The sequence below is a fragment of the Thunnus thynnus genome, chromosome 1, assembly GCF_963924715.1.
Source record: "Thunnus thynnus chromosome 1, fThuThy2.1, whole genome shotgun sequence".
Classification (NCBI taxonomy): domain Eukaryota; kingdom Metazoa; phylum Chordata; class Actinopteri; order Scombriformes; family Scombridae; genus Thunnus; species Thunnus thynnus.
The window spans coordinates 6,788,283-6,815,249 of record NC_089517.1 but is presented as its reverse complement, the minus strand read 5'-3'; the positions used below and the strand labels follow the sequence as shown (position 1 = coordinate 6,815,249).

At 42.4% G+C, this 26,967-nt stretch overlaps 1 protein-coding gene across 2 annotated transcripts in view; it reads right to left on the bottom strand.

Annotated features, from left to right (window-relative positions):
• Nucleotides 1–300: 300 nt before the first annotated feature.
• Nucleotides 301–26,967, bottom strand: part of mpped2a (metallophosphoesterase domain containing 2a) — an 80,194-nt gene continuing 53,527 nt past the window's right edge. For both annotated transcript variants that reach the window (XM_067616539.1, XM_067616460.1), the window contains 3 exons: nt 4,537–4,652; nt 2,981–3,094; nt 301–2,270 (listed from right to left, as the gene is read on the bottom strand). In XM_067616539.1, the coding sequence (XP_067472640.1) occupies nt 2,152–2,270; nt 2,981–3,094; nt 4,537–4,652 (349 nt within the window). In that variant the 3' untranslated portion in view covers nt 301–2,151. The remainder of the gene's footprint in view (nt 2,271–2,980; nt 3,095–4,536; nt 4,653–26,967) is intronic.

The window sequence follows — 26,967 nt, the reverse complement described above, 5'->3', positions numbered from 1 at the left end:
AAACAAAACAGAAGAATTACAAAAAAAACCTGTTTTGTTTTGTTGATTTGTTTTTAAAATAATGTGTTTTGCTCCTCTGGGCCACCGTACCGTCCACAATACAGCTGGCTTTTATAAACGTGTCGTCTTTTGAGAACAACTTCAAAAACGTTTGTGGTTGAAACATTTGTGTGAACTCTGAAGTGCTGATGACCTGAAACGGACATGACTCAGAGTTTGAGTTTAAAACAGGACTAAACCTGAAGACCGGGACATTTTAAACATTAAAACGAAACATTTCAAAACAAAGACAGAGCTTCATAAGTAAAAATCTTGCAATTTTATTTGCATATAAAGGCAGCTAAATATATCACAATGAACTGAAAGAGAGAACTAACATTTCCATGAAGAGGGATACAATCAGAGAAAGAGCGAGAGAGGAACAGAGCACGAAAAGAGCATTTACAGAGGCAAAGTTGAGACAACTATTGGCAACATTTTTTTTTTTGTGCTAGCAAGATTGCATTTACACACAGTGCAAAATTAGAAAAAAAAAAAAAAAAAAAAAAAGCAATAAAACACAAATACTATCAGATTTACACTTTAAAGGACAACTTAACCATGTTTAGGCAGGCGCGTTGTCGGGGACAACCAGCACCTGTTGGATTGTGACTCTGATAAATTTTCCTCTCTCATCCAAAAATGAACATTTACCCTACCGGGAGAGTCGATACAAAAAACATTAAAGAAACCTCTGAAGAGCGTCTGATGGGAGCGTTAAAGAAACATGTCGATCATACAGGTGCATACAGGAAAAAAAAAATGCACCAGATTTTCTTTTTTTTCGTCAAACACAACTTTTAGTACAGATGTTTTACAACATGAATATATAATATATATATATTTTATACATACATTTTCCAAATTAGATCCATAACGGGATGTTACAAAGTTAATTTTTTCGGGCTGTAATTCGATAGCTTTCTGTCCCTGCGTTAGTCAGGTGTTGTTTTTGCGGGGATGATGGGTAATAAATAAGGACTTTTCTCTGAGCTCGCAGAGAGTGGGGGGGCTCTAGCTGAGAACATTAAAGCTAGTTTAAGGCAGCGTCCCTGTCAGCCAATAAGAAAAGAGGAACTGACGAGAAAAACAAACAAACAAAACAAAAACAAACAAAAAAAAAATAGACCTAAACACAAAATATCAGATGATACAACATAAAACAATGGCATCCATTGTCCGGCCAACGCAAAACCAAACATAAAGAAATTGTACAAATTCACAAAGCATCAATTATCTTACAGATCTGACCAATATTTATCAAGAGCAAGATTGTTTAACCACAAAATCCCTCAGAAAAAGGAGAATACCGGCGTCACTGTGACATTCCCCCTAAATTCATGGTGCATCGTGTGCATGAACACTTGTGTCTTGTTGTTTTCACACTGATGTGGTTGTGTACTGAGCTACGGAAGCCCAAAGAGGACAAGAGTGTAACTTATTCATGTTTTTGTTTTACTGTGCTCATGAAATAGTTTTGTTTGTGTTGCGATCATGGAGAGAAATCTATTAGAACAGCTTATGTCTGAATCATGAAACAAGTAAACAAAATCATCTTAAATCATCACCGTGCCCCCTTTTTTCTGGCGTTCAGCGCTAAAGCGACGCGTTTTTTTTTTTGAGGGATTATTTTCAGGTTGCTGTTTCCGTTTCTTCCCGTAGCTGAAGCAGAGACTTAAGACGCAGCTCTGACATGAAAACGCTCAACTGTGCGTGATGACATCAGGACTAAATAAAGTTTCTTCATATTGAACAAGAAGGAAAAGGCGACAAAATGATCTTTCTTCTTCTGGAGGAAAACAAGCCCTGATCCGAGAGGGAAACCAGCGTTATTGGCACAAACTTTAAAAAATAAAAAACACCGGTATTCTCCTTTAACTCCCCACCAAACAAACTCAACCCCCTCCCCCCCCCCCCCCCCCCCCCCCCCCCCCCCCCCCCCCCCCCGACCCCCACGTCTCCAAATCTTCTCAATCTCAACAACAGCTTGGAGAAGACCAAAAGTTTTGCAAAGAAACACTTAGAATTTTTTTTTTTTTTTTTTACTTGACATATTTATAGAAAAAAAAAAAGTAGTTTATCCTGCCCGCCGCCCTCTCCCGTCCTCTGGTCTCAGGAGCTGGAGGGGTTGGGCAGGTCGAACACGATGGGGGGGTTGGTGGGCTGGAAGCTGACGGTGCAGGTCGACGCGTTGATGAACGTCGTGTAGCCGTCCGTCATAATCCCGTAGCCTGAAAACAGAATTACCTCAACATCAGTATCAAACATTATAGAGTCAGGAGGGAAGTATTTGATAAATTATTCCTTCAAATTTACTAATTTTTGTGCTAAATGTATTTATATTGTTCCTTCGGTTTAGTGAGTCGTACCCTTGACTTCAATTATCACCTCATTTATTGTTCGGGTTTTGTTCATTTATCACCTGCTCCGCTCGACACTCATAACTTCTTGGTTTTGATGCAGCTTAATTTAGATTTTAGGGCTGAAATGTTTCAAATACAACAACTCTGATCATACTGCAGTCAACAAGTAATAAAACACTCAACTTTAACGTTCTGAAGCACTTCATGACTGCAGATGGAAGCACAAACATCCAATGTGACAAATTAATTAATTTGAAGTTACTAGAATTACTAGATTGAGGTAAATTCAAGTCAGTTTATTGAGCATTTGAAGGTGATGGAATGATCTGTACTTTCAGGGAATCATTTACTAATATGAGGGAACAATTCAGACACATAGTCAGATCCAGATAAAACAACAGAAATGTTATTTCCAATCTTCAAACAAAAAACAGTCTACATGTAGTTCCTTTATTGGTCCTGTTTATATATTTATAGCAGGGAGGAGGAACATCTCTGCAGTGGCCTCAATAAAAGTATTAAAAATAAAAATGTAAACTGATCAGAGGTCTGGAGAGATTCCTCTGATTGTGCACTACCTTCGTGAATGCCTCCAAAGGCATGAAGTTTGGGTCGGACCCTCTTCTGGACCGTGTTGAGCAGCTCCACGCAGCCGACCCTCTGCAGCTCTTTAGGAACCCAGTCTCGAAAACCTAAACACACACACACCCACACACACACACACACACACACAAATGAGTTATGTTTAAATTCTCAGTTTTCCTAATGTGGTTTATCCATTTTATCAAGTTCTTCCATTATACCGGATCAATAATGAGCTTTGAACGTAAAAAACGGTTCCACGTGACCTCACAGATTATCTAGGATGTAAAACTGTAAATTTTATGAGCTTCAGCATTAAGATATAACATATTTTATTTCCTAAAGTTGATTAATTGGAAGCTGAAGTCCAATAATGTTTAGTTACTGTAACAAGGAGTCTTTAATACATTTCTACATGCAAACACACGCAGTACGCTTTGTTGATTATCCTTTTTAACTGAATTCATTTTAGACATTTTGATTTAAATTCTTCTTATTGAATCTGGTTATAAAATCCTGATTCATCAGGATTTATAGCTACAAATGAGGACTTCAAAATGTTTCTTACACCTGCTGCAGGAGGCATTAACTGTTCATCAAGTGAAACACGTTGCGGCAGATATTTTGGTCTAATGCATTATGAATGCGGGTGAAACCTGGTCTTGATATTTCTCACACGGTCTTGCAGCCCTGATATTTTTCCCCCCCCTCACATTTTGTCTCTTCCAGTTTTTTCGAGAGCCACCCTACATCCTCAACCGCCCCCCCCCCTCCCCCAAGCTCTCCCATGGTCTCTCTCCTCGTTTGCAGCGTCTGTCACACTGGTGCAAAATCGAGTTTCCATGCAATCAAACGGCCACAGCGGCAGCCACAGCAACAGCGGCAGCAGCAGCAACCCTCCGTAGGCGAGAGGGAGGGAAATCACTCAATAAAGCCAGATGGAGAGCGCAAAAAACCCCCTAAAAACCAAATCCAAACACACACACACACACATACAAAACAAGCTGGGGGGAAAAAACAACTGGGGCCAAAACAACCAGAAGGAAAACTAAATCAGTCTGTCGTGAAAAAAAAAAACAACAAACCTAAAACCAAACAATATGTATTCTCTTTTTCATAAAGTCAAACACAAATATTGAATCATGACGCGTGTTTGGGGTGTTAAGTCCTGATACTGTTGGATTTAGATGGAAAAACAGTGTTTGTACCTCATTATACCATAGACACACACACACACACACACATACATACATACACCAGATCATGGTCACTGTTGGGGACATTACATAGACTTACATTACAAAAATCAGCTTTATATACAGCTGTTGTCCCCAATTAACAGGTCTTAAGTCTGAAATTTGTCCCCAAAAGTAGCCTAAGACAGACCACACACACACACACACACACACACACACACACACACACACACACACACACACACTATCAAGGCCTGCTGCGACGCCTCCAGTACATTCATTCAGATTTTAAATAATGAGGTACGACCTCATTAGATATGGTGATGAGGGAGCTGTGATTGGTTAATTGGACTCACCGAGCGGAGGTCCGTGGGTCATCAGGATGTCGATGCCTTCGGGGACGAGGTTCCATTTATCCAGCAGAGACTGACCCCGAGGCAGGTTGAACCCCCAGCCGTTAAACCACGGAGTCCTGCAGAGACGGAGAGAGAGAGAGAGATAACACGTTAACGTTGCTCTGGAGAGAAAAGTCCACCATGATTGCTGCAGCAGGTAGAAACAGTCTGTTTTTAAAAGGAAATGATCTCAAACAAAACCAAAAGAGCTTCTACATGACAGATGATGATGCACGTTTAGGAACCAGCAGGGTGCTGAGTTGGGAAAAATTAAATTAAAATTAAAAGAAAATGAAATAAAGTATCCACACGATGCAAACAACACTGAGTCTTTTAATGTGAAGCAGCTGTTTAATAGTTTAGAAGTGGGTCTAAATCAGTAAATATACAGGTTTTAAGCATTTTTACATAACTAGACATGATAAAAAAACAATCATGATATGAATAAATACTATATATCTACAATAACTTCAAACAGGGCTGCAACTAAAGATTATTTTCACTATCAATGTGTAAAATTGAACAATCAATAGTAATTCTGTGTACAAAATGTCACAAAAAAAGTGAAAAATGTCAGTAACAATATCTTTAAGTTCAATGTGGCGTCTTCAGATAGTTTGTTTTTTATGACCAACAGTCCAAAACCCCAAAAATTATCAATTTACTGTCACATAAGACAAAGAAAAGCAGCAAATCATCACAAGTGAGAAGCTGGATTTTAATGTTTGGCTTGAAAAATAACTATAAATATAGTCGTCCATTCATTTTCTGTCGCCCGACTAATCAATGAATCGACTGTTTCAGCTCTAGCTGCGTGCTGTAATGACAATAACAAATCTAACATTTTTATGTTGTACTTTGCTAAACTACATTCAGATGCAGAGATCTTTAAATCAGACATTTCTTCTTCTTTCAGCTTCATATAAATGAAACCTGAGTTATAAATTAAAAAAAAAAAGGATTAATCCCTCCTGCAGTATATTATACATCAATACATGAGACGGTTAATCACTGTATACGTGAAAGAAATGATTAGTGAGACAGTTTACGTGTGAAAATGGGAGCGCTTGATTTGATGCACCAGGACAGGAGCTTTAAATTCAAAGAGTCGTAATCAAGTTTGATTAATTTTTGAAGCAAAAATTCAAATGGACAAAAAAAAAAAGAAGAAGAGTGAATTTCTAAACAGTAGGGAGTCTCGTCATGTGTCAACCCCCCCCGACATCCTCTCTGCTACCCGGCTACAGATTGATTGACAGCAGCCGGGCCACCTCCGGCAGCCTGGATCGGAGTGTGAGGCTCCGGGTGGTGACAGGCAGCATCTCAGCCTTCCCCAGCAGACACAAAGAAAGCCTCGATCTGGCTGAGTGGGAAAGAGGGATGGATGGATGGATGGATGGGTGGATGGATGGATGCAGGGGAGGTGAAAACAGATGAAGAAATAAAGCGAACCGTGCAGAGGTTAGATATAGGAGCGGGGGCGGGGGGAAACTGAGGGGAGAAAAAGAAATTGAGTAGAGGCTGGTTGATAAATTGAGCCTTCATTTATCACAATAGTGGTAATGGCAGTAGAAGGCTGACAACAGAGGAAAGGAAGATAGATTATTATCACATAATACCTCAGTATATAAGCTGACCTACTGCAACACACACACACACACACAAAAAAACTCTTTTAATTCTAATTTGCAGCAGAGAAAGTCAGTGATGAAAAGATGATTCTGGCTCCGTTATTCCCAGGTTACTTTGGGACAGTCGGAGCGGCCTCCAGTCACTTAGCGATGGCGCTGCGGATGCTATTTGACCGGGGGGAAATCAGGGCTCCACAACCCATCAATAGGCTTTGTTACAGTGAGGGATGGACGCTCCGGTTGGAATCAATACTCGCTGTTCCACAGGAGGACAGAGTGAGGCTAACCAGAAACCGAGGAGACGCCAAAGGTTGTAAAACATGAGATCACAATCCCTCCTGGTTCGTTTTAAAAAACACGACCGAGCCCCTAAAGTTCCTCTGCTGAAAAAAAAAAAAAAAAAATCCCATTAATTCAGCATGGCGAGAGAAAAGAGGATTATAATGCGGTGCGAGCGCTGGCCCGGCCCGTTTGGGTCCGCTGGTTGAACAGTATCGAGTGTTTGTGCACGAGGACACGAAAGGCGGCGACGGCGCGGACCCGGAGCCGGTTCTTTTGATTCGCTCGTTGCCTCGTTCTCTCGCTCGGTGGAGAGCTGAGAAATGAGGTTAAAAATGAAATATGAGGAGCGCGCAGGGGAGTGAAGGCCACAGACTGAACTGATTAATTAGAACTAATCACACAAATCGGAGCTAATGGAAGTCTAATGGATTACTGGGAAGACTGGCCACTTCTCGGATGGAAATAGTGCTGCTGCGGGCTGTGATGTGGAGAAACTTAGAAAGCAGTGAATCAGAGCGGAGCTGGCTCGCTCGGGCCCGGCTCGCACACACACACACACACACACACACACACAGAAAAGCAGCAGCGGCGAGATATTTGTCTGGCTCTGGTTTTGACTAATAGCGACGAGGCCAAACTTTGAAAAATGGCTGAATGCGTTTATTTCCCGTCCATTCGCAAAAAAAAAAAAAAAATAGTGGTTTCTTGTTGCAAAAATAAATAAACAGCCGGGACGTTGATTTTGTTCCACGTTTCACATGTTTTCTCCCACATAAACACATTCATCTGGGAGATGAAACACGACCCCTGACATGAGCCATGGATCCGGAGCCAACCAAAAGGTCCTGACTGAATGCGGAGTGGGCGCTGCAGCCCGACGCCACAATGGCCCCATTGTCGTCTGTCTTGCCTATGAAATATACCTTCCATGCAAGTGCATTTGTTAACCTCCGCCAAGATTAATGACATCCCGGTCACATAAAGGAGAGATTGTTTCCTGTGTGGCTGTGACACGGGTTTTATTATACTGTACTGTACTGCTGTGTGTGTGTGTGTGTGTGTGTGTGTGTGTGTGTGTGTGTGTGTGTGTGTGTGTGTGTGTGTGGGGAGCGGGCAGAGTGCACGTCCGCCAGCATCTGAGTGGGATGTGAGTGTTGAACAGAATGTACGCTGCCAGTGTCTCGGTCTGCTGTACTGTATATATATATATATTTATATATATATGTGCAGACCAACGCGTGTGAGTGTGTGCGCGCTGTGATCAGACAACATTCGGAGCCCGGTCTTGCCTTGACACTCGCCATCTGGAGCGCGTCGCCGTGGCAACAAAGGAGAAGCGTCTGGAGGCAGGCACAGTGGGAAGTAAAAGCGTCGTCACAGAAATAAAAAGCCCCGAGGAAGGAAAGGGACGAGGAAGAGATGAAGGTAGGGAAGGAGGTGACGATCAAGAGAAATAGGAAAGAAAGAGAAGAGGAGTCGTTGTCCGACCCGCTCGTGAAAAAGCGTCTGTGTCATGTTTTTGTGGTACAATTATTGTGCTGACTCCAAGGAAAAGAGGCGATTGTGTTCAGGGGAGGAAAGTCATCAAACCTCCCTGCAGCTGACAAGAAAACTTGCTGAAGAATCTATTTAAAAAAAAAACAACAACACCTTCTTTAACTCAAACATCAGTAGTTCCCCTACATCACACATGAAACGAAACAACGCATCACAAGGACAAAAGGCCAGTAACCATGGTAACAGGGACATTTAACGACCCCCCCCCCCGGGGGAATCAAACGATGGAAACAAGTTAAAAAATCTGCAGCCAGTCCAGGCCGGTGCAGCGGAGGTGAGGCAGACAGAAGCCATTTAGTCCTCTTGTGCAGAACGTCAATATTCAATTAGGCCGGTGGACATCATTAGGACGGCAGCGCGGCGTCTCTCTGGGCGTGACACTGCTCTTAACCCCTCTGCTCCCCCGAGCTGCTCTCTCCGGGTCCCTCGACAGAGCTATGATACCCCCCCCCCCTAATACCACACACACACACACACACACACACACACACACACACACACACACACACACAAACTGAACGCTTCACTCATCTCATTACACCTTTTAATTTAGCTCCTCCCTCACTTAATGGATCATTTTAACCAATATTTTACACCTCGCTGGATCAGTTGGTACAGACAAAAGGTCCTCTCAGATTTATTTCGGCTGTGTTTAGACATGTAACGATTGCTTTATTGACAGAAAAATAATGGCCAAATATGTTGATAATTGATTCATCGATTTTTTAAGAAAAGAAAAAGTCTGGTTTCAGCTTCTCAGATGAATAAAATCTTTAGATTGTAACTGTTGGGAAACATTTTTGGACATTTTGTAAGCCAACCAACTAATCGATTAATCAAGAAAATAACTGATTAATTGAATGATAATGAAAATAGTCCTTAGTTCTATCTCTAGTTGTGTTATTGTTTTACCAAAATCTGTTTAAATATTTCAAAATAAAAGGAAATTAAAAGACAATAAGAGCTGAAATGATTAGATGAATATTCTAACAATGGACAATAATTACTTTGATGATCAACTGATTGTTAAAAGTCACTTTTAAAGTCGTCCAGTGTGAGGACGGTGCACAGTTGATCAGATTTTGCACACTGGTAGATGTTTATCAGCCAGAGACCTGTGAACAGGTCTTTCTGCATCATGTATGTGGGCTGATCCATACTGCTGTTGTTGTTGTTTAACATGGTCTTATCTTACACCTGGCGGTTACATAACCCCCCATTTGCTAAATTCATATTAATGTGTTTCTTCTGTTGCCTTCATGAACCATCTGACTCTGTGTCTTCATGGAGAACGTGTATATTTTCTAGTCAAGATATTTTCTGAAGGGTTAAATAAAAATACTGATCCTAAACTACTGATCATTTTGCTGGAAGCCTCTGAGGTTAAATATTTTCAATCCTCCTCTTTATACTGCTGTTTATTCAGTAGTTGGCCCCACAAATGCTTTTTTTTTTTTTTTACTCCTGCTTAACAAACTCAGGTCAACCTCTTTCATCTTGTCCCTGACACACACACACACACAGACACACATACACACACACACACACACACACACACACACACACACACACACACACACGCGCGTACCTTCATTTACCCTGTGCAGAGCAGACTGTTTACCAAACACAGGTACAGGGCAGACTCTCGGCCACCTCTCGGTTTGTGTCTCATTCAAAACACAGATGAGACATCTGCTGTCCTTTTCTACAGCGGAGACGCAGCGGTACAGACCTCACAACAAACACTCCGCCTGGTAAATATGTGTGTATGTGTATCTACTACTAATGACTGCATTCGTTCCCTGAGCCCACAACCTGAATAAAAAAAAACCCTCCATAAAAACACAGACTCGAGCTCAAAAGCCCTACTGCATCCCGTAGATATCGATTCTGTCATTTATTAAGACAGAATCAATTATATACTGATGATTTAATTCCTGACAATTCAACCCACTCAAGATTCAACTCTAAAGCCTCGCCAGTGAGAGGACCTAAAATGTTAAGTTCGTCCTGTGGTGCTGGGTGTCACAGCAAAGACTGATTAGAAAGTTAATCCTCTGAGAAGGATGAATGTGCTTCATGACAGTCTGCCCATCAGATTTTATATTTCTTAAGTAAAACTGGACGTTTTGGCTTAATGGTGACACTAAAGAAAAGCTCAAGAGGTGCCAGAAATATAAGGATCCTTTACAAAGTGTTATTACTTAGGTAATTACAGAAGATGTGATGCAATCTCCAGAAAAAAATATGAGTGAAATAAAACTTCTACATTACAGGTTTAGTGTCAGTTTTTCAGAGGCAAAAGCTTCTTCATGTTCAATAATCAGATAAGAAGATATCAATCCTAGACGAGACACAGAGAACAATTTCCTCACTCAGAGCAGCAGGAAACAGACCAGAATACAATATGTCGGCTACGAGACACGTTGGGGTTTAGATTAAGGCTCTGAGCCTGTACGCCAAACTACTGGACTAAATGATCTTTCAGCGATATCGCCATGCAACCAAATGTCAGTAATGAAGATGCTGAGTGCTGAGAGTATGAAAATAAGACCTGGAGCCCCCAAAACACCCATTTAACTTCATCTTAACTCTAAAACTAGATTTACCCTCAACTAGAACCTTATTAAGGTGAGAACAGAGATGTTGGGTCCAGGTCTCTGCTCCAACAGCTTCTGTAACTCAATTCAATCTCTCTTTTTTTTTGGTCTGTCTGAACAAATGAAACATGCTCGCAGGATTAACTTTCCATATTCTAAGACAGACTGACACCCACTGAAGCACTTGCTGTTAGAAGCTGAAACCTTCATGATTTTAAAGTTTTAATTCCTTCAGATTATCATGAAATAAAACCTCAGTTTTGATACTATTTATGGCTGGTTATTTTTTAGCTGTATTTGCCTCCTGTTAGTACCTCTCTATGTAGTAGTTTTCAACGTTGGTGGTGGAGTCTTCCATTCCCAAAATGGACTGAAATTGCCTTCTTCAGCCTCTGACCTCCTGTTATTACAGAACTAACTGCGGCCTTGACTCACCACTGACCTCACCGTGACGTTTAACCTGCGATGGTTTAGAGCTTATAGCAAAACAAGAATATTGCATCATTTCATTTAAAAGGTTGCCGTCCTTATCTAGACATATGGAGGGAACCACACAACCTTCTGTTGAGTTTTAGCTGGAATTTGCATTTCTACAAATGTGATTGTAGAGTTCACAGTTTCACTTCAGCTCTCAACACTTCACATTAGAGACGGAGCATTATGTGTGTGTGTGTGTGTGTGTGTGTGTGTTTTGGTTGTGCTGAGAGCAGAGATAAGATCGAAACATATGTCTCAGGTAAAGTATGATCCTCCAGCTAAAAGCCAGAGAGAACAGCTGCACCCTGGGATATCAGCTCGGCGCTGAACACACGATGGGACGAACAAGCTGCACCGTGACCAGCTCAGAGATAACAAGAGAGAGAGAGAGAGACTTGAGAGTGTGTGTGTGTGTGTGTGTGTGTGTGCAGGTCCAGCGATCCATCGTGTCTGACCTCTGAGTCAGAGCGGCCCAGAGGTCAGCGGGGGGAGGGGTCTAATTGATCAACCTGTCAGAACCAATGAGGAGGGCCATGTTAATGGGACTTTTATAAGCCCCTCGGGACGCACCACCTGACATTCAGAGCTGTATGAGTATGTGCAAAGCAGGGAGCATGCCCTGTGTGTGCACATGTGTGTGTGTATGTGTGTGTGTGTGTGTGTGTGTAATCCCAGAGCCCAGGTAGCCTTATTAAAAGGAGCCAAGTGGAGACTCTGGCTGGGTTTTGACAAATGGCCTCTCAACACCAAGGCCACCTTTGCAAACTTTGGGGACGAGGTAGAAGGCGAAGTCACAAGGGTGAAGGGGGCTGTGTTTGAGTGTGTGTGTGTGAGTGTAAGTGTGAGTGTGTGTGTGTGTGCTCTGCTCTGCCCCAGCACTAATAACCTGTGCCTAGTGACTGATGGAGTGTGGAATGGATTAATCTCGCTGCAGCCATGCTGCCAAATGCCGAGGCGCTAAGGGTTAGCCACCAGACTTAGCCCGCTTAGGAAAGGCTACAACCATGGGGACGGGTTGGCGTATACACACACAAACAAAAACACACACACACACACACATACACACACTCTTTCCCCAGGGTTTGTCTCCATGCTGAGATGCAGCCAGCTGCAGTTTGACCTGCAGGCCACTAATGTAAAACAACCACTGCATCAGCCAGCAGACGCTTCATAGCAAACACAGCTGCTCTCCACGACCCGGCAGCTTCCAGCACTTCACTACATACAGGTCTGTGTGTGTGTGTGTGTGTGTGTGTGTGTGAAGACAGAGAGACAGACAGTGAGTGGGAAAAAAGAAAGAAAGAAAGAAAGAATGAGAAAAGGGGCAAGTGCCAAACAATGTAGCAAGAAATCAAATGAGGGCAGGGAGGTTCAGAGTGTATCCCCCTGCCATCATTACATCTAAGAGACTTCCTCTTTAACCACCCCCCCCCCCCCCCCTCCTCCTCCCTGCAACACACACACACACACTCACACACAGAGTCTCTGCAGCCGGAGATACACTGGATTAGCACGGACATCAAAGCCGTCAAAGACTACAGTAACTGAAACTGCCCGTCTGGAAGAGCGTGACTCAGAGTATGCGTGCAGTGTATATTTACTGTAGGTATGTTGCAATTAAGATCTGAGAAAAAGTGTTAAAACAAAAAAAACAAGCCTCACAAGCTGCAACAAGAGAATTTTGGACATCTGTACTTAAAACTGACAAATGATCGAATATCAAAATTGTTGTGGATTAACTTTATCTGTCAACTAATTGTTTCAGTTCTATTTAACATAGTTTTACATGTATTTTTAGATAATATTATTATTAAAAAACTGTAAACTACCCTGCAGAGCATCTTCACCACAACAACTCATTTTAAAGGCATCCTCTTGTATATTTGAATTTATTAACAGGATAGCCCCTTGAGATGTAGCTTCTTATTTTCAAGGTGATCCTAAACCCCCCCCACAAAATACAGAATATAACACAGACTTACAAAAACATCGTTACATAACAAACATAGACTACAAATACACAGATACAGACAGCTCTCTCACCATCTCCCACCCTCAACAGTTCACACATGTTAAAAACAAATATAGGCCAATATGTTGTTAGAGGTGGGGTTTTTTTAACTTTCAAATTGTGATATTTTTATCAGGCTCAAACATCCAGTATCATGTTTGCCATTTGGTGCTGAGCAGGTAGTGTACAGAGGGGTTTTTAGAGCTTTTTCTCTTAAAACAGCTGCCTGCTGCGTCTGAAAACGACGCTATGAGAGCGGTGAGTGAACCAAAACAGTAAAGTTGCAGCCAGACAGATAAACAATGAGCCGAGGGGAGCTGCAGAGTTTCTCCTCAGACATTACATGTTGTCATTTGATAGATTGTTTTTAAGAAAACAGGTTGAATGACTGATGTCTGAAGGCTGAACTGATTGTGATCTAATAAATATTTGTGTGTGAAGTAGCTGTAGGAGTCGTAGTCTTGGTCGTACTATCGCAAAGTAGCACCAAACCGGTTTGTTCCTGGTGTGTGTGTGTGTGTCTTGGGCTGTGGATGTGGCGGGTGGGGTTTAGGAGGAGCGGTGAGGTGTTATGGGAACACGGATGTGTCTACATGTGAACACGGAATCTAAACACTTTGAAATATGGATCTGTCAGGATGCCGGGCAGGTCTGGAGAAACTGGAGACCAGACTAATAAAGAGAGAGGGAATCTGGGTCCTATTCAGAGAGCCTGTATGGGAGCTGGGGGCAGGGGCCGAGACCTATTCAACCTGCTCTGAGACACAGGGACAAGGGTCCCATTACCCTCCCTCCAGCCCCAACCTTTATGAACTTGATCCTAGGGAACAATGTAGAACAGGAGAGGCAGAGCGGAGTGAAGGGAGTCCGGGAGGATAATATATCTGGGAAATAAGTGAGCTTTCCTCTGTGACAATAACTGACAGGCAAGGTTTCATTTCCCAGCTCCAATCCAAGAACCAGGGCCGCAGCCTTTTCTCTCAACTGATTTTAAACGGGACAAGGTGATCTGAAAATCCAATAGATGCACTTTGTTACACAGGTGTGTCTTTCAGGCTGTTTCAAAGCTGTACCCTCTTACTGCTTTTCTTCTTCACCACAAAGACTACCGCTCCGGGTCTGCAAATTAATTGAAAAAAAAAATATTTGAAAAAGCTGTTTGAACACGTCAAACTTTCATTTATGACATACAATACTGAGAGCAGATAAGGGATGAAAGAAAAAATTATTAAAAAGGACCATTGTGTGTTTTTGGCCTCTGCTAGACTTTTTGCCAATTCAAGCCCGACACTGAAGGTCTGCTACTTTTCAGACACAAACAGAATTTTAACAGAAAAAACAAAACAAAAGAAACCCCAAATTGAGATGCTTTGACATAAACTAAACCCCCCGAAGAGGTGACATTAGCTGCAGCATTCAGACTTCAAATCTTTGTTATTTTATTAAAAAGCTGTCCGAAATCATTCACTATTCAATATACAGTCCACTATTTTTGCCCTCTTACTCTGTATTCTCATACTAGGTTGCAGGAAATGCTTCGTCACGTTAGTCTTCCTTCCCTGAATTTAAATATTTTTGCACACAGATCACTACAACACCTCCCTTTAGGGCATATCTTTTTTTTCTTGAGCTACTTGCATATTGTTATAAGGAGCTCTTGATGCAAAGTATACAAAGAGACAGACGGGCATAACTGTGACTTTATAACTTCAGATTCTCATCAGGTGTTGGTGATTTGACTCCTTTTTTTTTAATTGGTTGTTGCAGCCTGTGGCTCTAGAATAAACAAACTGTCGTTCCGTATTGTGAATTTGACATCTGATGAAGGTCTGTGACCGATATGTCGCCTCGTTAATTAACGTCTCGCTACGGATGCAAGAGTTTAAACTTTCCCCTGCTTGATTTAGACTGTGCAGCTGTCTGTCAGGTCTGCATTAGAGAGCACTTAACGTGACATAGTGAAGTTTTAACTTTTGACATCACTATGTTTTAACACGAGTCCACAGTCAAGAGAAGGGAGTTGTCTCCTAAGAATGATTTCATTATAGTTGACTCCATGTATCCCACAATGCAATGCCACAAATAGTGAATAAATAATGGCTACTGATGAGGACTCTCATGCTTAAGAGTTCACAGGAAAAAGAACTAACACACAACATTGTTTTTTGTAAAAAAGTTCCTACACAGAGAACAGTAAAAGTCAGTCGTTTCAGATTTCAGCCTCGCTAAAAAGCTTTAGATTATCAGATTATCGTTAGACAACTGCTGGCATATAAATCCATGCAACTTAGGTTTTATAAAAGACTTTGTTTCTAATCACTCTAGCTGACTTTCCTCAGCCAGATGAAGAGGAAACAGAGCGTACAGCGAGCTGTTGCATGACATATTACAGCTTTGATTATATTGGTATTTGTTTGTTCTGCAGGGTGGAATTACTCTCCTCCAGAGGATTATGAGAGAGAAAGCAGCAGGTTTTCACAGAGTCCTGTCAAAAGGCCGGGAGCACACCCTGCCTTGTCCCGACATGACAGGCCGACCGGTCTTTGCTGCAGAGGTCAAAGGTCAAGGGGGGGGAGAGCGAGGAGGGGGTGTTTAAGGCAACAGGAAGGGCCACAGGGTCAAACCGGTGCAGATATATGGCACTCTGTCTGCGGCTATTGTCTCGACCTTACAACGAGTGGATGTTAGCAAGGGCACAGAAACGCTGTGGCGACAATAGGCACAGGAAAGCACGCAAACTGGCATTGTTAGTCTCATGGATTTGTATACAAAGAGCCGGAACACAGACAAAAACAAAACACACAAGGCAGCATGTACAAAAGGAGCTCAGGAGTTGTACAGACGCACCCATAAAATACAAACCTAAGAAGAAAAAAAACGTTAATTTGAAAATCCATTTCCTGTGGGGCACAAAGCATATTAACAAGAGTTCCAAGAAGCACAGGTTGTTTTTCGTGGAAGGTTAAACCCGGCAGCGACCCCAGCGATCAGTGAGTCAACAAAAAAAAAACCAACAATGTTGATATTTTATTAATCTTTTTGAGTTCATGAGTTAAGTTCAGACACATATCTGCCATCTGTCCCTCGCTCGCCTACAGACAGAGACGGGAGAGAAAACGTTTTCTGCTCCAGAAACTTACAGAAGGAAATTAAATTAAAGAACTTCGTTTCCCAGACTGAATTCAAGGCTACTGTAATAAATGATTTCTTTACTAACAATTTATTCCTTCTTTGTCCTTCTTAATACTGACAGTTGTTTTGTAGCTTCCTCTGTCCTTCAGGTCTTCATACATTGTCATCTGCTTCTTGGTATTGTTCAGGTTGCTAACCTCAATGGGTAAATAAAAAAATGCAAACCATTCACTGGTTCCAGCTTTATAAAGTGTAAGGATTGTTGTTTTTCTGTATTTTATATCAAAAACTGAATATTGTTGGGTTCCATCATCTTATTTCACTATTTTCCAACATGTTATTTGGAATAATTATCAAGATTCATTAATAATTGTTAGTTTCAGCCCTACAGATACCAAACTGGCCAATAAATCATCTCATAAATCCACCATATTCCTCTAAATACTTCTAAATACAACCGAGTTTTGTGTCTATTGTTGCTTGTTTGCCTGACACTGATCACTGAAAGGAGGTCACAGTTTGCCCACCTTTTTTTTATTTACGACACAACATCCCTGCTTGACACCTGGGTGTTCCTACCACCACCATCGTCGGGGGGGTGGGGGGTCTAAATTCAGCGAGTGGAGATAAGCAGAGTCCCGTCCTTGCCTACAGAAGCTGTGCAGAGGTCAGCAGGAAGGAAGGAAAAGTGCTGCAGGACGGTGTGAATGCTATCACAGCCGAGCAGAAACCAGTAGATAGGCTGCCCTTCTGTTTATGGAGCTGTCGTTACCGCGGTGATTGATGGCTCGCCGCAGACAATCCGCGTCTCCCTCGCGGGCCACACGGTGAGGTGGGATCGAAAGTGGGAGAAGCAAAAAAAAAAAGTGTGTGACGGTGTGTTTGTGTGCGGAGAGCACTGAGGAAAAAAAAAATAAATCTTGAAAACCAATTACAGTCATGGTGAACGTTCAGTCCTTTTTTCCAGAGTGCTCTGGTATGCTACCGTTTTCTAGACGTCCTTCACTGTGATATCTTTATGAATATTAGTAAATACATCATTTTTATATCATCTTTTATCACTTATCTGTCATCGTTACTCATATCCACGACTAGATAAATCAGGTCAACTTAAGAGTTGACTGTTTATTTATCACATTCAATCACAATTTCAGAACTTTTAAGTTCAATTTTGTCGCCGTGAGATGAATAAACGTCCAACTCATCAAGTTAATTTGGCTCTTTATGCAGCCTGTCAGTTCAGCCACTGACTGAAACAGACATCTGACATCATAACAGTATAAAAATAACAGAAAGTCACAAAAAGCATGTTATGTCCCCTTTAAGACAATGCAAAACATAATGAAGATCCATTTAAACTGGTCCCCCATACTATTCTTCTCATGAAGAAGCGATCCTCGAGGAAACTACATCACACCCATATGTAACTCCTGAATATGTCATTCCAAAAACATGAGCTATACTGGCCTCCACTTTACTGGTTTCAGGCTTTCAACCAGATTTTGGACCTTGGCTAATCAGCCACAAGAGCATCAGTGAGATCGGTGACTGATGTTGGGAGATAATAGTTGGTGTTCCAGTCAGAGCTCTGTGCAGGACAGTCAAGTTCTTCAACACCAAACTGGGAGACCATTTCTTTATGGGCCTGGTTTGGTGCATGGTTTCCTCAAACTGCTGCTCCAAAGTTGGCAGTGTTTTTCTAAAATGTCACTGCATGCTGTAGCAGCAAGATTGTCCATAACTGGAACTAAGGTGACCAACACAGACCATGAAGACCATCCACAGAACCTGAAGCGTATGTGTCTTAGTATGATCCTCACCTACAGAAACACATAGAAGGGACCAGGTGTGAAGTCTCAGCTGCTTTTAGAGGATGCCAACTGCAAAAAAATAACACCTTGAACAGTCTGAATAATCCTTTACCTCATCTTTTTTTCCATTTCAGTCTTAAATCATTAATGTTCTCTTCCTTCTAAAACTTGCAGGAAAACTCAATGGAGCTCTTTTCTCTCTATCAAAAACCTTCCAGCACTTAACAACTCTACTGTCGTGTCCAGACTTGTTGTCATTGATGGCATTACTTATTCATCGGAGCCTTTTTACCGTGCGCTGGATTCAGCTGTGCCAGCACTTAGGGTGGTGACCTTTCACACCAAGCTCTGCGGAGAATAATGGCCGGGGCAGCGAGATACACTTTGAGCTGAAATCTATGTTTAGGTAGAGAAAAAAAATAAGTCACCGTGGTAAAAAAAGGTGCAGCTGATGTGGGGCTGCCACACCTCGGGCCACAGCGGCGAGGGACACAGCGCTTCCTCTGCTTTTCAAATATTTATCCCCTCGTAGCGTGAGACACAGCATGGGACGGAAAACAAGATGGGAGTCCCGCTGGGCCCAGGATCTTCTAGCGTACATTCATATACAGCGGGACAAACACAACAAAGAAAAAACAAACAGATGGGCAGATTCAGATGTCAGAGACATACATGCCGCCCCCCCTCCCTCCATCCCCCCCTCTTCGTAACCACGACCACGGCATTGATAATGATGGAAACCCACTGCTGCCTTCCTGCTGAAAGAGCAGCCTGGAGTTTTTTTAGCAACTTCTCTGTTGAGCGAGCAGGTAGCCTGAGGTCGGGTTCAAGGGGAGAACAGGGGACTTTCTACTGACAGATCACCTTTACTCCCCCCGGTTGGTTACTGAGCCATCTCGGGCTCCCTTCCAGGGGATTGTGATTGCATTTTATAGCCTCAAGCAGCTTCCTCATGTCATGTATCCCTCCTCGTGTCGCAGACATCTGGCTAGCTCTGGGCTCCTCTAGTCTCCCCTGTGCTCCCCGCTGTGCTCGATCTTTTGATTAAGCCTGCATTGCTCGTAATCAGACTCTGAGCTCTTCTTCCATCCCCCCTCCCCTCCCATACCTGCAGACCTGCTTCCTAAAGGCCAGGTTATGTTAGAGAAGAACTAGCTGCTCCCAACGGCCACACTCGAAGGCGAGTGAAAAGCGGGCTGTCACAGAGAGGAAGGGGGGATGCAATGAATGTTTAAATATGTGGATAAACTGCACATTTTCACAGTGTTGCACTGTGTTGTTCACATGAAAAGTGACAGAAATACTTGCGTAAGAGGGTTTAAGGGAAAAGTTGAAACCCTGCCATATTTCTCACCTCCATACACCTGGACAATAACTGAGAGAAGAGGGCGAGAATGTCGGATTGTCAGTTTCTGAAGCTGTTCCACCACATGACGAGCACTTCCAGTGGAGAATACCGGCGCCTTAACTGCATGAAAGTCATATGACGACTGCATCTCCAGTCTTGCTTTGCCAATTTGATTTTAAACAGGAAGTTTGGGGCGGGATGTAAAGCAATTGAAAACAGCCACAAGGAACAACTATATGGTGTGTTAGGAAGAGGAAATGAAAAGGAAAGGTTTTCAGGGTGAACACCCCCCCCAAAAAAAGAAAAAAAGAAACGCAACCACGGCACCGGGTCCCATTCAGAGTCATGAAGTCAGAGGGTTAAGATGATGGTGGTGACCCATGTGGTAACTCTATATATTCCTAACAAACCTGAAATGTAATCTGGATCCTTTCCCCTTGTGTCAGTGGATTTTTATCCTTAAACGACCAACCAGACATTCAAGTCCTTGTATCCCATCTGCTCCTTTATTTCAGATACTTCAACCTCCTACCATTAATGACTTAATGCTTTTCAAACATGGACTTTTATTATTTTATTATTACAAGTTACAATTCAGAGATGGAAATCTTTCAGGTCGTTTCACGTCTTATTTTGAAAATCCATTTTTACTATCAGAGGTCAGTTTTAATAAGATAAAGGGGCTTTTAACTTATGGAAATCTTTTTTTCTCATTTGGTTAAAATGAGAAAGTCCTCTGGAACGTGTTTAAAGAAACCTTTGTTTATAGTTTTGTGTGGGTATTTTAGTGTGTTTTTCTTTTTTCATATTATCAAAGTAGAGGTACATTAATGAAATGAAAGTCCTTTTTGAGCTACTTCTCTCCCTGCACGTTACGTTTCATGTTATTTTTTATGTCCTTTTGTTTGATTTTTACTTGTACTAACAAATAAAACTAAAATTCGGAGATAAAACGAGCAAACTTTCATAAATTGCCTGCGTGTGTTGACTCACTGTTCTTCAGAAACACGCTGTGCACCAAACAGTGTAGGATGAACTCTGCTATTCATTCACGCTCACTAACCTGTTAAATTGTGAGCAGCATGGAACCTATTTATTACCGCTTGCTCACCTGCCCCATCGCTAAGCTATTCATTATCAAGGTGACTAACCTGTACAGCCATTAGCAGCGATGCTATTCATATCCCGTTAGTTAGCACAGGTATACAGTTGACGGGCGATGTGCCATTAATTCTGCAGGTACAAAGGGAGACGTGACCCCGTTTCAGAGAGCTGCGGTGAGCTGGTGCACTGCCAGCGCACGGCCGCCTTGTGTTTAACGGGGCTCGCGGGGGGAAAGAGACTGTGTGTGTTTACACAGTGGCATCTCTGAGCTGGTATTAATAATAGAGCCACTTAGCATTCAGAGGCACTGGTCTCAGCCACGCTGTTTGTTTCACAGGTCATTAAATTTATGCCGCAGCCCTAATGTTCATTACAGCAGCAAGCTGGCCAGGGGTCTGTAACACTCGCTCATTGTCTTTAATCCCCCGCTGTATTCCTCACGCCGGCTTTCTTTTCATCCCTCGCTCATTCTCCCTCTCACACATCTCAGTCCATTTGCTTGACAACAATCTTTTTCCTGCTTTAATTAAAAGGATTGCAGCAGTGTTGTGGTGGTTCCTTGTCTTTTTTCCCACCCATTTGGACTTTCACTTTCACAACCGCCGCAAAACACGCACATCAAAAGCTCTATTTTCAACCAATTCCTGGACAGATAGCGTAGTGTGGAAGAAATGTTTGTGTTTTAGAGAAACTACGCCCTTCAGAGGTGTTTTTCATCCACCTGTGAGAGCTGCAGCTGCTGCAAAAATGCTGCTGTGAGACCGGTTTTGACAATTTCACCTTCGTAAGGCAACGCTGGAAAGAAGAAGCTGATCTCTGTTCGGGCTTAACGGCTAATTCTACTGCGAACAAACCAAAGTCACAGTGTTGCAGGCTGGAGGTCAATATGATGACAAACACGATGTAATAAACTCATTAGGGGACTTTACAAAGATTTTAGAGAAAGCTCAACTGTTATACAAGTTAACATGGAAACAATAAGAAATACATTTACGATACTAACATGACACTTTGACTAAAAGGAAGCTTAACACACACCCACACACACACACAGTAAATCAACACTGCATGGATCCACATTGCAGCCACAAACAGCAGCTTGGTCCCACATGTTCCAAACCACCCACCAATCCTTTCATTATTCCTTAATGCCACTGATTATTCTCTTTGGGAAAAAAAACAACAAAAAAAAAACACAGCCACACAGTCCTGCAAGAGAAAACACAAACACTTTAAGGAGTGAGCAAACACTCTGTTTTATCTAATTAATCCTCTTGAAAACGTAGCGCACTTTGAAGGCCGTCTTGTACAGCCGCCGCAGGAAAAGTACAGCAGCTGGACCGCAGAGGAAAACAGAAATGATTCCATACGGGAAGAAGTTTAGACTCTGGCTGTTCATGCAGACAGTCCTCTAGTGTCTCCCCGAAGAGATCAGACCCAAAGGACCAAGGTCTCAAAATGTATTTCATATCCAAAGATGAAATAAATCAACATTAAAACCAAGGCTGCTATTTGAAGTTATAGAAATTGTTACACTGCAAATAACATTTGGTTCAATCTCATTGCATGGTATTAAGGCTGGACAATAAAATCTCAACTTTTGTTTTGTCATTTTCAATCTGCTAATTTCACTATGAGAAAGCCAGAAACAGGAAGTCACCTGTAGACGCAACAGCACGTAGTTTAACTAATCACAGCACAATTTATGTGACTCAAGACAGTAAACTACTAGCTACCCTCTACGTTACTTTCTGACTGAACATAATCTTTTTATGCTTATTGTAAGAACTTGATTTTCATAATTTAGACATTTTACACATCAAAATTAAGTTCATCAATTAATTCAACACATCACTCAGCCCTACATGGTATATATTTTTTATACAACTGGAACTAAGGTGCATAACCAAAACCATAAAAACAGTAAGCTTCAGATTTTAGAGTCAGTCCCTCAGAATTTAAGATGCAGGGCTTCTTTATAGAGCTGCACATTTATATTTATTCAACAAACACACACAGGGACAATTCCACCGTTTCTACACCAAAAGCAGCTTCATCAGACCAGAATGCAATGCAGACGCCAGACATGTTGGGATTCTGACGTCCGGTGATTCATCTACGAGCAGAAAACATTTTGAGCAGAACGGAACAGAAAGAAAAATTATTTCACTTCACCTCAACGCTGGTAAACAGAGAAGTCAAATTGATCTATGATGAATGTGTGAGGACGACGATAAGAGTTTCCGCCTCCTTCGTTATCATCGCTGAGGTGCCCTTGAGCAAAGTACTTAACCCCCGACTGCTCCAGCGGAGCAGCTGATCAGTCTGAGGTTGTGTCCAGTGGACAGCAGGCTCCGGGCATGAATCCCTTTTCAATTTGGTTCCTAATTTGCGACAATCAAAGTTTTTGATAAACATGTTTTTTTTTCCATCTTGCTTATCAATTTGATGAAAATGACTTTTCACGGCTGAAGTCGGGCTTCAACGAGACACACTGCAGGAAAACAGTATTTCATACGCGAGGGAGGAAGTCCATCAATCAATCCGTGATGCTACGATATCAGATTTCCTGCAGCATTTTATTTATATTTACATTTTTTTTAAAGTCCCACTTGTAGTTGTGATGCCCCCTGAGTTCTCTAGCGCTCTAGTGGTTTTATTCCAGTTGTTAGTTTTCCTTTTTACCGACAAGAATTGCAAATGTCTCCTATCTCACTTTAAATAACTGTTCACGGCCTCCTGAATCTGTTGAAAGTCTTTATTTGCTTTCAAATAATATGAAGGGAATGACAACTGCAGCAGGATTTGAAAAAGAATCAGAATTGATGAGCTTAAATGGAAACAGAATAAGTAAAATGTTTGGGGTCCCATCTTTGAGAACTGCATGATCTCACCCTCTGTGTATGTGTATATATGTGTGTATATATATGTGTGTGTGTGTGTGTGTCATTACATGCATCTGTCGTCCCCTCTGCCTGGTCCGGCCTGACCCTGAGTGTCTGCAGCGGAGGATCAGAGGCTCTGCAGAGTGTCGAGTCGTGTGGCTCACTAATTAAAGCTGACGCTGCCACAGAAGCCTGCCAACCCAGGGGTCAAAGGTCGCCACACACAACCACTGACATGCAGGTAGCCGCTGTGAAACGGGTTGAAAGACCTCCCTCCTCCACCCTCATTAACCTGCTACCCCCCACCCACCCACCCCCACCCAACTAGTCTCTACATCCTCCCTCCACCTCTTCTCTCCAAGTTGTCTTCTCGAGAGATAAAAACGCCTCCGCACATTTATCCACTCAATGACATGGGAGAGAAAGCATAGAGACATAAGAGAAAAGGTGGAAAGGGGGGGAGGAGGGGAGGGGAGGGGAGAAGAAAAGCTTTCAAACAGCGGTAGCAGAACATCTATAGGAAACTTGCACTTCAGAGCCCCTTTCAGCGCGATGAAAGAGCGGGGACGCTGCTGAGAACATGCAAGGCCATCAGCGAGGGGCCAAATATGTCACAGCAAGAAAAAAAAAAATGTAGGTGGAGAAGTGAGCTTCCCTCTCTACCTCACATATGAATGATCCTCTCTGTTCACCAGAACAAAGGAACGCTGTTGACCTTTACATGTCCGTTCTTTTTAGAGCAAAGTGGAACCGGACCTTGGTGTGTTCTCTTGGAGATATCTCGAGGATGCCGGTGTTGAGGTAGGTAGGGAGCAACTGTGCTGAAGAAAGCCATTTATCATGCTCAACCAAAAAAAAAAAAGGTCTAAACCACAGTGTAAAAGAGTCCCTTGATGTATTTGGTCAAGTACAAGTGAACCGGAGCTTGTAAACAGACGTCACATAGATTCAGAGGTCTCTTGTTTTTTGCTGGTCAGACTTGTAGCAGCACGTCGACCCCGGAGGTCAAACACTGCACAGGCTGCGGAGAGGCGGGGGGGGTAAGGGGGGGGGGGGGGGGGGGGGCGAGTCAACGGTGTACAGACACTACAGCTACATCAGCAGTGTTTCCAGACTTTATTTTGTACCGCTCGGCTTTCTGAACAAGAGGAACTGCTGGTTGTCAGATGTCAACATCCAGATCCCAGCCAGAAAAAACCCTTGTGTTATGGGCTTGTTTCCTGTTGTTGATTGGGGGGGGGGGGTTTACACGCTCCCTCCTCTACTGCTGTTCTTCCTACTGTGGTTCATCTCATAGAGGGACGTACAAATACACACTGACAAACTGAATATACAATAATAATCGGACATGATGTGTTTATGTCTTACGTTAATTTGAAACTCCCCTCGCTGGTAGAGCTTTTGTATCAACATGAGTACAGAAAATACACAAGAATTAAAGTTTTGTACATCTGGAGATTACTTGAATGATACCACTGAAATATATAACAAATAACTACAAATTTCATATGTCATTTTAACAAAACAAGCAAAAGTTCTCAATTACATTTAGCCTAAACACACAAGGTTGATTTCAAAGTAAAATGAGTGGTTTGTAGTCTAACGCAGATCACCAAAGACGTGTTTCGTGTCACCCACACAAATGAGCAGGGAGCTCTGGGTGCAGGCGACATGGAGGGAAGTTAAACTTTGCTCATTTGCATCTACTACCCACACTGTAATGATACAGCACTGGTTGAAGTTTCCCTTTATAAGTGTGTCACTGCCACAGATGGATGCGTGTTTCTCACACTTGTGAAGAAAACGAAGGGGCTTCCAGATAAAAGATGGAAACCATATTAGGTGAAAAGAGCCAGACAAATCATATAAGCTGCCAGTTTTCTACACATTTCTATCACAAAACGTGCAACAATTTAGTGCCTGGAACATCAGGTAAAAAATCATGCACATTTTATATCCATTAGTTTCCACAAGTTTGGTCACACAAGTAGAAGAAGAGAGACGGCGTTCCTCGTCTGTCTCTCAGCGTCGCCATCAAAGGGACGAGCCTGTCGACACCTCGGACGGGATCGACTGAGCTCTCGCACACACGGGTGCAGACATGCAAACCGACAGGAACAATTACCTTCCAGCCAGAGGCCCTGTGTGTGTGTGTGTATGTGTGTGTGTACTGTAACTACAGTCTGTCCACGCTGTCAGTGACAAACACCGATCTGACCTCAGAGCAGCGATAACAGTCTGCTACACAACTAGAAAGCAGAAACAGACCGCCGGCTGTCTCTCTCTCTCTCTCTCCGTTATTTCAAATTATTACTTTTATTCTTCTGTGCGCTCAGTTTTTTTGGCTTACATCACGTTCCAGGTGGGAAACCTCACAGGAGAACTGTGCTGCTGACATAAACAGATTAAAAATCATCCTTTGATAATGCTGACAGACAAACAGAGCAGCAGGTCAAATTACCCACAAAGGCTAAAATCAAGGACACCTTTGCTCTACATATCATTTTCGCCAGTGTATTTATATAAATTAAACGATTCTCCAATGAGAAAAGACAAATGGCTACAACTGAAGACACAGTGCACCCCTTCAGTCCAAAATAATCAATACATCCAAACGTTTGGATCAATACCAGACTAAATGACTGGTCTTGCTTTCCTTGGATCCTGCTACAAGTGTCAAGAAAATGTCAACACAATTGTTAAAATGACTTGATTTGCACCAGAAACAACAAAAAAAAGAAAAAGAAGAAGAAGAAGAAGAAGAAGAAGAAGAAGAAGAAGAAGAAGAAGAAGAAGAAGAAGAGTGGAACAAAGCGAAGGAAAACATGATTTTTCCCTGTTGGAAGATTTCCTTTTTCTTTTGTGTAAATTTTTTTTTTACACTTTCTTCTTGAACATGTGTGAATAATTCTGTCACCTAAGTAGGTAATTCAACCTTTTTGAGAAGCCGCCTGGTGTGTTTTAAGTGATGCTTGATTCGAGTTAAACCGGCCAGCGGATCACCTGTTTTACATCAAGATAACAACGAAAACGTGACAAAAACATCTCCCCCTGTCTGCTTTACAATAACTAAATATGTTCGAACTGGAAAACCAGACTAAATTCCTTATTAAACTTCTTTTTTTTTTGCAGTGAGTCTGGTGTTGTGGGTTTTGAATGTGTCAGCCCTTTTCCAGGTCCGGCTTGTGTTTGATGGAGCTGCCGGCTGTGTCGTGTGGCAAACCTCCTCTGCCTGCCCGGTTGGTGACTGATGCACACAAGGATACGGAGGAGAGCTTTATTAAACGACGGCGAGGACCCATCAGTCTCCTTCTGACATATTGGGGGCTCACCTTGGGGTGGGGTGCACCGAGAGGAGTCAGTGACATGTGAAAGATTTAGTGTAAACACACGTCTGTGATAACGTAGTTTGTTGGTTTTCTAGTATGCTGCATTTTTGAATGCATTTTCATGTTTTTGTTGCATAAGAGCCATGTGAGAAACAGACCTGTGTGTGTGTGTGTGTGTGTGTGTGTGTGTGTGTGTGTGTGTGTGTGTGTGTGTGTGTAGGGTGA